Here is a 12,119-nt window from a genome sequence, read left to right as displayed (position 1 = left end):
GAAACTTAAAAACAACAAATTTCACTTTAAATATATTACAAAAATAATTTAAATTATAATTCGGTTTTTTCTTTAATGCGGTTCAAAATCTTTCCGCAAAGTTTTACTACGTTATGGAAAAATTCATCATCACCCGTATCCTTTTCTACTAATCTTCTATATTTCTCTTGTAGAAGCAACAAAACGCTTCTATTGAAATGATCCTTACACTGGTCACTCATTACATCCATGGAAACCAAACACTTTTCAATTGAATCGTGATCGTCTTCATAATTTTTAAATATTCCATTCAAAAGTTTGTTAATGTGATAACACCAATTTTGATTAATTAATTCCTTCTCTAAAGGAATGTTGTGATACTGATTTAGAGCTAAAGCGTTTGAGTTTTCTAAAGCTTCTCTTTTTTCTATAAACAAATCCGTCATTAACGTAACTATTTTCAACTGGATTTTTATTGAAGATTTCTCGAAAACTTGGGTTATTATAAAAACCCCGCCGTTTTCTACAAACTTTTTCTGTGCTAAAGGAAACCTCCTTAAAAGGCAACCAATAGCATATACAGTATGACCCAAAATATCCTCCAAGGAATTTGTGTCTAAAATCCTTAATAGAACCGGGATACTTCCAGTTTCCAGTGCGTGTATTTGAACCCTGGCGTTGTTTTGAACAAGAGAACCAAATAATTTCAAAGTTTTTTGTTTTATAACATCATCAGACGAGTTTAAGTTTTTATATATAACGTCTCTAAACCCATTTTGCCTGACGAATTCTAATCCATTATCAAATTGGTGACCTAAGAAATCAAAATCGTCCAGGATGGTTATTATGTTATCGACATTAGGTTCTTTTTTATCCATTTCATTTTTATGTTGTTTTAAAAGATCTTCCAAAACCTCGGCGTCTATTTTTGAAATTAGATTCAAACTTCCTAGTTCTTTTTTTATTTCGTCGTACGTGCGATAAACTGGTTGCTTCGATACCGTTTCTTCATGTTTCATTTGCTTCAACATTTTCTTTAAATCTTCTAAATTGAGATCTTCATCTTTTGGTTGTGATGGGACTTCTAGTACATCGGTTTTTTCGTTTTTTTCTTCTAATAATTTGGCTTCTACGAGTCCTGTATTCACGTTTATTCGGTAATGTAATCCGCTTGGTACTTTTTGATCTACAATATTAAATTATAAGGTTTGTTTCGTATTAAACGAATTCTAACCTTGTTTTTTAGTGCTGCTGAAAATTACCTTTCTTTACCGTTTGCCATTCTTTTGTAGGTATAAACGGTTCGTTATTTTCCTCCTTTTCATCGCAAACGACTCCTATTCCTAATATAAATAGTATTAAAAGTTTCATTTATAAAAATGTAATATACACAGCACAACGTTCCTATTCATAATTCCCACCACAAACTAACCTATTCCATAGACGGTTCATATATATGACACAAGGTTAAGTCAATTTTTATTTCCCGTATAGATCCCTAGATGGATCTGCAACATTAAATTGAAATCTAATTGACAGAAAATAAGTAAAAACTAATAAATTTGCGTCAATACTGCGTGACACATTCCAATTACTTGGTAATATCAAAATTAAATTTCCCAAAATAGAATACGCTGTCAAATTAGAATTCACACATCTAGATGACGCTTTTTTAGTCAGAACTATTGCCGTGAATCATCTAAATATAGTTAGTCTGTGATTCTAAAAAATTGAAAATAATCGCGTATATATACAAAAAATGAAATTGAAACTTTTCCTTCAAGAATCTAAACAAACGACAAAATATCAGAAAATTTACTACAAAAATAAATATGTTTGTTGTTGAGTAAATTTCGAAATGGCGTATGACAGGAACAGCTGACAAGTACACAATTTCTTCCCGCACATAGATAGTTAAAAGAGTTAATGCTGATGCAATTAAAGCATACAGTCAATATTAAAGATAGAGAGAGTAACATGTGAGTGGAATTGTACTATTGGAAGAAAGAGGATCACTTTGGCGATCAAATTAGAATAGTGCAGATAGAGATAGAGATAAACATTTATCGAGTTCGATGGTCAAAACAGCGCGCCCATTAACTAACCGCCTCCTAATAATATTCAATTTATCTATGATCAGTTTCTTGTATTGACATTAAGTTGTCAACTAATCATGTCATTATGTATTTTTTTTTATAATTTTTCCAAGAAGAATTTAAATAATTTAACAGTTAACACTAAACCAAAGATGATTAAATGCTTTTTGTTGGAATCGGTTAATTAAAACCCATTAGTTAGGTGAGTTCCAATTGAATTAACCTTAGCTTTTGTTTATAAATAAGGGCGTCTATATAAAAATAAATAGTGACAATACTATTCTCGTTGAAATATTTTTAAATTAGTGATTCGAACGATAAAACAAAACATTAAATTGTATACAGTTCAACTTATTTATCAAATAAATACCTTAACAAGAACATGTCAAGTATTAATGACATTATTGTTAGTGATATTGATAATGCTAATTTATTATCTGTGAATTAGTTTTACGAAAACAAAATTTCATTTAATCAGAACAGTAGTGATACAAAAATAGATAACAAATAACTTCAAGTAATTTTTTTATGAACTCGTAAATATTATGATTTTTATTGTGTTGTTGTTAGTATGAAAATGGGGTGTGTGAGTAGTAAAAGTGATATAAATGACAGACACCCCAATATATTTCAAGTAACAAACGTTGACGATCAAGGTAAAAAGATAAAACCCGGAAAATTACAAGTAACCGAGACAGATTTGATTTTTTACCAAAGAGGAAAAAAACCAACGAAATGGCCGTTAAGGGCTCTCAGGAAATATGGATGTGATACGGATATTTTCAGTTTCGAATGCGGCAGAAGATGTCCTACAGGACACGGTATTTACGCTTTTAAATGTAAAAAAGCGGAACTGTTATTTAACATTGTGCAACAATATATAACAGGTATTATTAAAAAATAAAACAAAAAAAAAATAAAATTTACTGTAATAATATGTGTTGTTTAAAGGAAATCTCGCGGATGAATCAAACCCCAACGATTCGCTCGCTAACGGTCAACTTTTAGTAACGAGGAGACCAAATTTGAACAATATATTTCAAGTTCAAACTGAGGGTTATTTGAATCCGATATCTGTACCTCCGGTTTCGAGACCGATCGTCGGTAATAGCCGGCCGGGTTCTGTGGGGAGTAACGGTCCTTTAAGCCCTACATTATCTCCTCCTCTGCAAGTTGAAACTCCTACAGAACATAATAATAACAAAAGAGGCAGCTTAGTACCTGAGCCTACGTATACAAATAGCCTAGTATTAGATAGTAGTTTGATGTTACCACAGTATATAAATATGGGCAGCTCAGAAGTTACAGAAGTGAGGTATGATGATGTTTTTGTTATTTTTGGTTCAAATTGTATTTATTTTTGTATTATCAGCGGTCCTTCTCGTTTGTATATGAACGTTGATATGCCGGAAGAACCAGAAGAACGTCATTGTTACGCTAATATTGATACTGAAGATTTAGAAGTTGCAAGACCGCCAGATACGACTTTAATACCTTATGTTAGTGTTGATCCTAATGTAGTAGAAGAAGTGAATTATGCAGAGTTAGATTTGAATGGTGATGGAGATAGAAACTCCAATGCACCAACTGTAAGTAATATCAACACGTTTTTTTACTATTTTTATGATACAATGATATTTTTTTATATTTTTAATTGTAAATTTATTTATATATTGGGTGTTTATTTTAAATTCAAAATAGTTTTTCAACTTGTAATGTTTGAAATTTACGATTTATTTGAATGTTTTGTACTTTTATATTTCCAAGTTTAAACAAATAAATAATTAACAAATTTTTATATAAATTGAGCATTACTAATCGTTATCTTTTTATTTTTTATTAAAAAAAGTTTTTAAATGAATATCAGCAACAAAAAAAATGAAAATATTAAAAGTTCCATCCAGTCATTGTGATAAATGAGGTTAGGTAACAATTTAATTCATTATTTAATAAAAAAACTTTAAAATTCCAATATATTCTACGGTTCTTAATTATTTCAACACGAATTAAATAGCTACTTTGTATATTTTTGACACTATGTATATAAATATATTAAAAAATGTACCTTCTCGATTTTGAATTTGGGGTTATTGACATTAGGTTGTTATATTCACTTTATTTAATAAAAAAATCCGATTTTACAATTTAATTCATTAGAATTGACGTTTTCGGCACTAATTATACATTATTTTGAAAAAAATAAACTTTTTTACACTATAAAGAATGTCCACCACTTTAAATATAAACTGGATAAAACTCGAAACATTAGATTTGTTCGCGGGTGTAAATCGGAATTGATCGTGTGCGTTCGTTGTTATTCCAGTTATAGATTTTTACACAGTTCATTCATTTCATTATTTAATAAACAAATTCAATATCACTATTTATTGGATTACAATTAACGTTTTCGGCACTAATATATTATTTTTCAAAAAAAAAACTTTTTAAGGTATAAATAATGACCATCATTTAAAAAAAAATTCAAACAACTGGATAAAACTTGAAATATTAGCTTTGTTAGTGGGTCTAATTCGGAACTCATCGTATGTGTTCGAGACTATGAATATTTACAGCTCCGTGATCGCGAGTCACATCGATTTCGTTCATTCTGAATCGTTTCTGGTGGTTGTACAATTTTTGTAGATTATAAATTCTATTTTAGAATATTTAATAAACGACATAAATATTTTAACAGTACTATGTTGTTCAAGATCATAGAAATAACATACTCCTGTATCTATACGTAATGAAGAATCGATTCGTCACGCGAACAAAACTATTGACATTTGACATTGTGGTTATATTGTTTGTTTACCTATGTTTATTTAATTATCAGGTAGTTCCGGAAGGTCCCAGTATAAAGGAGAAATACGTAACGATCGATTTCCAAAAAACCACGGCTTTATCACAGTCAATAAACCCTAATATGACGGTAGAAGAGGGTTGTAGAAAAACTAGACATAATTCTACGATTAATTATCACAGTTCAGTAAGTGATTGAACAACATAATCAACAACTTGTGATGTATTTTTTTTATTTATTATAATTTGTGACGATTGTGAGGTGTTTTTTTGAGGTAATTTTTTCAATAATACTCAATGGGAACGCCTCACAATCGATTATTAATCAATGGAAACATTTTTTTGTAATAGATTTTACAAATACCAAAGATATTATTACCGTTAATATTTTTTAATGAGTGTCAAAGATATATTTATAGGTTATATGAACGAAGACGAACAAGAAAAAAAAAAGAAGTCATTTTAGCCAAAGATATTTTTAAGTGATTATAGATTTTTGTAATACATTTCGTTTTATAAAAAAAATAATATTTTAATTGTATATTATGTGCTGATTTTGATTAAGTACAACAAATTTTTTAATAAATGATATTTTACAATAAACGATTTTTATTCAGTGTTAAAGAGAGGGGGAAGGAGAGAAAAACTGAAATATAATGGGTCAGAGAGAGAAGGAAAGTCAGTGATAGAAGGGGATAATACATCATATTTAGTTAGAGCAGGAGAAAGATAGTGCTTTGAAGAAAATAGAAAGAGAGAGAGAGAGAGAGAGAGAGAGAGTGAAGTTGATTGTTACGTAGAGAGAGATAATGAGTCGAGAAGAGGAGAAAGAGAGTGAAGGGAGGCACGGAGAGAGAGAGAGAAAAATTGATTTTTAGTGAGACAGAGTGAAGAAAGGCACAAATAGAGAAAGAAAACGTTTGGGAGAGAGGGAAATTAATTTTTAGAAGGAGAGAGTATATAAAGTCACAGAGAGAGACAGAGAGAATGTTTAGTAGTGTGAGAAATCGACTGTTAGAGAGAGAGAGGGAGAGAGATATCACGAGAAAGACAGAGAAGAATCGACAAAGAGAATGTATGAGAGAGATGGGAAATTGATTGTTAGAAAGAAAAGGTGGGGAAAGAAGGAGAGAGAGATAGTGAATAGGAAGTACAGCGAGAGGAAAATTGAGTGGTAGAGGGAGAGAAATAGAAAATGGGAGATAGAGATAAAGAGAGATTAGGAGAAGAAGGAGCTAGGAAAAGAACGTCAGACAAAGAGAAAAATAAATGGAGTGCTAGAGAGAGAGATATTGGATAGGACAGAGAAGGAGTGATTTGGAGACTGAAAAAAAGTGAGAAATACACACAAGTAGGAGAGAGAGAGACATATAATGAGTTGAACAAAGATAGTGAATCAGGGACAGAACGAAGTACGAAGTGGGCGGAGAAGAGGAGGAGCTAGTGAGAGAGAGATATTGAAGAGGTGCTTAACAAAGACAAAGAGAGAGTATCACAGTCAAAGAAAGAGAGAGATTGTATAGGAGAGAGCGAATGGGACATAGATTAGAATAGTGATTAGGATAGAGAAAGAGAAAGAAGAAGTGATTCGGGGACAGAACTAAATTGAGACATAGTGAGGAGGTGGAAAAGGGGCGGAGCTACTGGTAGAGAGGGAGTGATTGAGAGTGAGTGGGAGTCGTGAAAGGAGTGGGAATGAAAGAGAAAGGAATAGTGACAAAGTAAGAGCTATAAAAAGAGTAGGAGACAAAAATAAAGAGAAATTGAGTGCTATAGGAACAGAGAAAAACGAGTGGGAGACGCAGAATAAATAGGGGAGAGAAAAATTGAGATTCTGGAAGGGATTGAGTGAATGGATGACAGAGAAAGTGAATAGAATAAGGAGAAGTGAACCTGAGAGAGATAAAATGATAAAGAGAGATAAGAGAGAAGTGGAAGACATAGAATGAGTCAAAGTCTTGGGAAAATACACTAAATCAACTTGCTGGTGGCGTCTAGCTGTTAGTGAAGAAGAAACTCGTTGTTTTTTCATATAAATCCAACCACCCTGTATATTAATCTACCACCGCAACACCTGGTACTAAATATTCAAGCTTTACAAAAAATTCAATGCCCACTACATATTAATAGTACCCATATTAACTGAAAACAATTTTTTTTTCTTATTTTGCTTACTTACATTCTGCATAGCAATCTACATAGTTTTACATATCCTCCCCATCCGATAACGGAACCGCGTTAATCTATTGGTAGACTCGTACTTGTACGACGTTTTTTATTGGCGGAAGGCGGTTCGGTTACGAGCGGATCCGCCTACTTGTTGCCCGAGGATAGGCAGGTGCAAAACAATTTACTTACTACGAGATTTCCTATCGAAATGCGTAGTTAGATTTTCATTGATCTAATTTGTTATTAATGTTAAATAAATTTGTTATAGGCGGGGTCAACGACAGATAAAAATTTAAACGTCACATTTTGACGTTGTAGAAAGAGAAAATATTTAAAAATATGGCGGCTGCGCTTCGGGTTACTTTCCTAGCCACGTATCGACATTTCCGTATATTACAGGGCTGTACTTATTTATATTTAATTAGAATTAATTCTTTATTACAAATAACTAAAACGAAACGTTTTTTTTTTTTTTTTAAACGATATCCGGCGGTATAAAATAATGTAATGTATCGTAGCGTTCACGGCGAGGTTCTGCGAGCACCTGCCATCAGAAGGAGAGTGTACCTGTAGAACCACGTGTATATATAAGAAGGTGGGGGATCAGCTAGACTCAAGATCTGAGGGTCAAGTTTAGTGCCTAGTTCAGTGCCATTGATGCAAGGCTACGGCCGCGATTATAATCAAATAAATCGCGAAAAAAATCACGAGACAAAAATTAAAAAAAAAAAAAAAAAAAAAATTGTTTTCGGTGACTTTTATTATGTGTTAGATTTTTTTTTCGATATGGAAACGTGCGTTTTGATTCCTCAGGAGTTTAGCTTGTGCGTTCGAAGTGCCGGATTGGGGAATAGAAGGGAACCCGAGGTGTCCGTTTGGTCTAATACCGAGATATCTCAAGGGACCGTTTGTTATCCTTTCCAAGGGACTATTAGAATCGATAAACTCGACGTGTACGGCCAATTGGACGACGACGATGTAAGTAATTATTAAAAATTCCCCCATTTTTCCTGGGAGACAAAAATTTTTCAAAATATTCCTCCCAGTCCTCCATTACAACTATTCCATCAATTGGTAGTTCCCCCGTACAACTTTGAATCGATACATTCCCTTCCCTTCGTATACCTTGATCAAAATACGTTTTACGAAATGTCGAATGAAAATTTATTATTGCACTAATCCGTTTTCAAGTTAATACGTTCCGATATACCTTTAAACCATAAGTTAACCGTACTTCAGGCTGTTTGTCCTTGTCCTTATTGTCCTAATCGAGTAGAAATTCGTCCTGTTTCAAAACAGCGGAGCTACGCTGCTCTTAGAGATACGGCACGCGCGATTTCGTTTAGATCACGATTAAGTTCGTCAATATTCACAAATTTCTTATTGTATACTTCGGAATTTTGGTTAAAAAACCACTACAAGGTTGGAATAAATCGTTTATTCTCGATTAATCCCTTCGACAATCATTTTTGACCGGTTATCGTTAGTAGGTATTTTTAGATTAGGTAGTTGGTGCTACCGAACCAAAATGGACGATAGCGGGAGTGTTCCAGACAGGTACCTGTCAAAATTTTAAAAAAATGTGTTTTTTTTGAACTTTCCGGCCATTTCCTACAATTGGACTCGTATTCGACTACGCCACACAGTACGAGGGTTGTTACGAATGTTTATAATTTGATTTTTGATTTGATTTTAACCAATTTGACAGCACCAACCGCTTTTTTAAGGGTTAAGGTATTCGGAGATTAATTGTACTCTAACTATTTAAATTCTTGTTAAAGTTTCGTGATTATTTTCGTTTTGTTTTATTCGTAGTAATAAATTTGAGTAAAAACAACATTTAACGATTCATTTAAAGGTGCTCTTTAAATGATTACTTCACTATTTCATTTTTTTTTCTCGACAAAAGCTAATTAAAGTTAACCGGCATCCGCAGTTAAATGAATTATACAGTGGATGCCGGAAAGTGATTAAATTACGTTTTAATTGGCATCTCAACGGATTCTCACCTAAACGATCTTTCACTGATGATCACGACTATAAACGAATCCAAAAAAAAAAACTTCACTAATTTCGAATTAACTTGGTTTTCCATCCTGCTGATCCACGACTCCATTTAAAAACTCTAGATGGCGCTAGAGATCCGCGTCTTCAGTTTCCAGCCGCTGCCATTATCTGCGACGTGTAGCCTCTTAGCCTCTGCCCCATATGCGATGATTTAGGTCACAATTACAATTACAATCTTAGGGATACAACCCCAATTCCTCCACGAGCGAAATTTCTGTTTTTCCGCGTTTGTTTACTGTCTAGTATGAGTCCCAGACATTTCCTCTTTGTTGAGGTTAAGTTTCCGAACGAAATTGAGTGGCTCCTCCGATCGACACCGACTCTATGTATAGTTGAGTCGGTATATAGATTCAGTTGGTATCTAGCCTTTCAGTTTTGTATTGGATGTTTCCCAATCGGTTTTTCTTCGATTCCTGCTGAGTTTTGGCTCGATGGAATCTACGCATCAACTATTGCCTCTAATCATTGAGATCTCGCTCTAGATTCGGTTGGAATCTAGCCTTTCAGGTCTGGAATCGCGTCAAGTTACGTTGTAGATTTGTATCGGATGTTTCCCAATCGGTTTTTCTTCGATTCCTGCTGAGTTTTGGCTCGATGGAATCTACGCATCAACTATTGCCTCTAATCATTGAGATTTCGCTCTAGATTCAGTTGGAATCTAGCCTTTCAGATCTGGAATCGCGTCAAGTTACGTTGTAGATTTGTTTTGGATGTTTCCCAATCGGTTTTTCTTCGATTCCTGCTGAGTTTTGGCTCGATGGAATCTACGCATCAACTATTGCCTCTAATCATTGAGATCTCGCTCTAGATTCAGTTGGTATCTAGCCTTTCAGGTCTGGAATCAGATCAAGTTACGTTGTAGATTTGTTTTGGATGTTTCCCAATCGGTTTTTCTTCGATTCCTGCTGAGTTTTGGCTCGATGGAATCTACGCATCAACTATTGCCTCTAATCATTGAGATCTCGCTCTAGATTCAGTTGGTATCTAGCCTTTCAGGTCTGGAATCGCATCAAGTTACGTTGTAGATTTGTATCGGATGTTTCCCAATCGGTTTTTCTTCGATTCCTGCTGAGTTTTGGCTCGATGGAATCTACGCATCAACTATTGCCTCTAATCATTGAGATCTCGCTCTAGATTCGGTTGGAATCTAGCCTTTCAGATCTGGAATCGCGTCAAGTTACGTTGTAGATTTGTTTTGGATGTTTCCCAATCGGTTTTTCTTCGATTCCTGCTGAGTTTTGGCTCAATGGAATCTACCTATCATATATTACGTCTAATAATTGAGATCTCGCTCTAGATTCAGTTGGAATCTAGCCTTTCAGATCTGGAATCGCGTCAAGTTACGTTGTAGATTTGTTTTGGATGTTTCCCAATCGGTTTTTCTTCGATTCCTGCTGAGTTTTGGCTCGATGGAATCTACGCATCAACTATTGCCTCTAATCATTGAGATCTCGCTCTAGATTCGGTTGGAATCTAGCCTTTCAGATCTGGAATCAGATCAAGTTACGTTGTAGATTTGTTTTGGATGTTTCCCAATCGGTTTTTCTTCGATTCCTGCTGAGTTTTGGCTCGATGGAATCTACGCATCAACTATTGCCTCTAATCATTGAGATCTCGCTCTAGATTCGGTTGGAATCTAGCCTTTCAGATCTGGAATCGCGTCAAGTTACGTTGTAGATTTGTTTTGGATGTTTCCCAATCGGTTTTTCTTCGATTCCTGCTGAGTTTTGGCTCGATGGAATCTACGCATCAACTATTGCCTCTAATCATTGAGATCTCGCTCTAGATTCGGTTGGAATCTAGCCTTTCAGATCTGGAATCGCGTCAAGTTACGTTGTAGATTTGTTTTGGATGTTTCCCAATCGGTTTTTCTTCGATTCCTGCTGAGTTTTGGCTCGATGGAATCTACGCATCAACTATTGCCTCTAATCATTGAGATCTCGCTCTAGATTCGGTTGGAATCTAGCCTTTCAGGTCTGGAATCAGATCAAGTTACGTTGTAGATTTGTTTTGGATGTTTCCCAATCGGTTTTTCTTCGATTCCTGCTGAGTTTTGGCTCGATGGAATCTACGCATCAACTATTGCCTCTAATCATTGAGATCTCGCTCTAGATTCGGTTGGAATCTAGCCTTTCAGATCTGGAATCGCGTCAAGTTACGTTGTAGATTTGTTTTGGATGTTTCCCAATCGGTTTTTCTTCGATTCCTGCTGAGTTTTGGCTCGATGGAATCTACGCCTCAACTATTGCCTCTAATCATTGAGATCTCGCTCTAGATTCAGTCGGTATCTAGCCTTTCAGGTCTGTTGTTACGTTGTAGATTGGTGAAACGAGTTGAATGTAAATACGTAGCGTTTTGGATTAGAAACTTCAAAATACAGAACACAGCATCGAACTTGTTTATCTAAGAACTGGTGCATTTATTAATCGCCTCGAGTGTTTTGATCATTAAGCCGTTCCTAAGCCCGGAGGCGATGGTTTCTGCTCCCATTTCATAAAAGAACGTTCTACAACACTTTAAAATACCAATTCTGCTATCCATTCACGAAAACGCGGCTAATTCATTATTTATTGATAAAGAAAATAGCCAGAGATGGACTCAGGATAACGGTGAATGTTGGGTAAGTTTTTTTATGGTTGTTGATCGCCAGCGCTGTAACTAGCGCCCTCTACGAGACCAAATTACCGATTCCGATCACTTTTGTTTTCGAAACACCCCGTATGAATTGAGGACGGTTTATTATTAGACTTAACTGTCGGGAAAAAAATAAATTTCGATTTCGTTCCTGATCGTAACTCGAAGACAGATTCTTGTAAAGTATTTTTGAACGTTTACAAGAACCGTTCGAGGAGATGGTATTTAAATTGATATAAATAAATGCCTCGGAGTCATTAGCAGAGGATGCGAAGGTACAAATAACCGTATACGAGTATGACGATAATGTACTTTGTGATTCAATTTATTTTGTATGTTAAAAGTAACCACCAATTGAATTATGTTACCGAT

At 34.6% G+C, this 12,119-nt stretch overlaps 3 protein-coding genes across 3 annotated transcripts in view; 2 read left to right on the top strand and 1 right to left on the bottom strand.

Annotated features, from left to right (window-relative positions):
• Positions 1-19: 19 nt before the first annotated feature.
• LOC130445897 (nucleotide exchange factor SIL1) lies at positions 20-1,453 on the bottom strand. The gene is made up of 2 exons (XM_056781786.1): positions 1,242-1,453; positions 20-1,165 (listed from the first exon to the last, which is right to left on the bottom strand). Exons 1-2 carry the CDS (start codon positions 1,348-1,350, stop codon positions 54-56), a joined length of 1,221 nt encoding a protein of 406 aa, XP_056637764.1. The 5' UTR covers positions 1,351-1,453; the 3' UTR covers positions 20-53.
• A 664-nt stretch (positions 1,454-2,117) lies between these two features.
• On the top strand, positions 2,118-5,480 carry LOC130445082 (fibroblast growth factor receptor substrate 2). The gene is made up of 5 exons (XM_056780581.1): positions 2,118-2,277; positions 2,646-2,962; positions 3,027-3,390; positions 3,448-3,664; positions 4,912-5,480. Exons 2-5 carry the CDS (start codon positions 2,647-2,649, stop codon positions 5,074-5,076), a joined length of 1,062 nt encoding a protein of 353 aa, XP_056636559.1. The 5' UTR covers positions 2,118-2,277; position 2,646; the 3' UTR covers positions 5,077-5,480.
• Positions 5,481-7,690: 2,210 nt separating this feature from the next.
• Positions 7,691-12,119, top strand: part of LOC130445268 (PR domain zinc finger protein 14-like) — an 85,469-nt gene continuing 81,040 nt past the window's right edge. The window contains exon 1 of the mRNA XM_056780830.1: positions 7,691-8,024. Coding sequence (XP_056636808.1) covers positions 7,704-8,024 — 321 coding nt within the window. The 5' untranslated portion in view covers positions 7,691-7,703. The remainder of the gene's footprint in view (positions 8,025-12,119) is intronic.

This window comes from Diorhabda sublineata, chromosome 6 (assembly GCF_026230105.1).
Source record: "Diorhabda sublineata isolate icDioSubl1.1 chromosome 6, icDioSubl1.1, whole genome shotgun sequence".
Classification (NCBI taxonomy): Eukaryota; Metazoa; Arthropoda; class Insecta; order Coleoptera; family Chrysomelidae; genus Diorhabda; species Diorhabda sublineata.
Note: the sequence above shows the minus strand (reverse complement) of the source record. Positions and strands in the feature narration are given on the sequence as shown.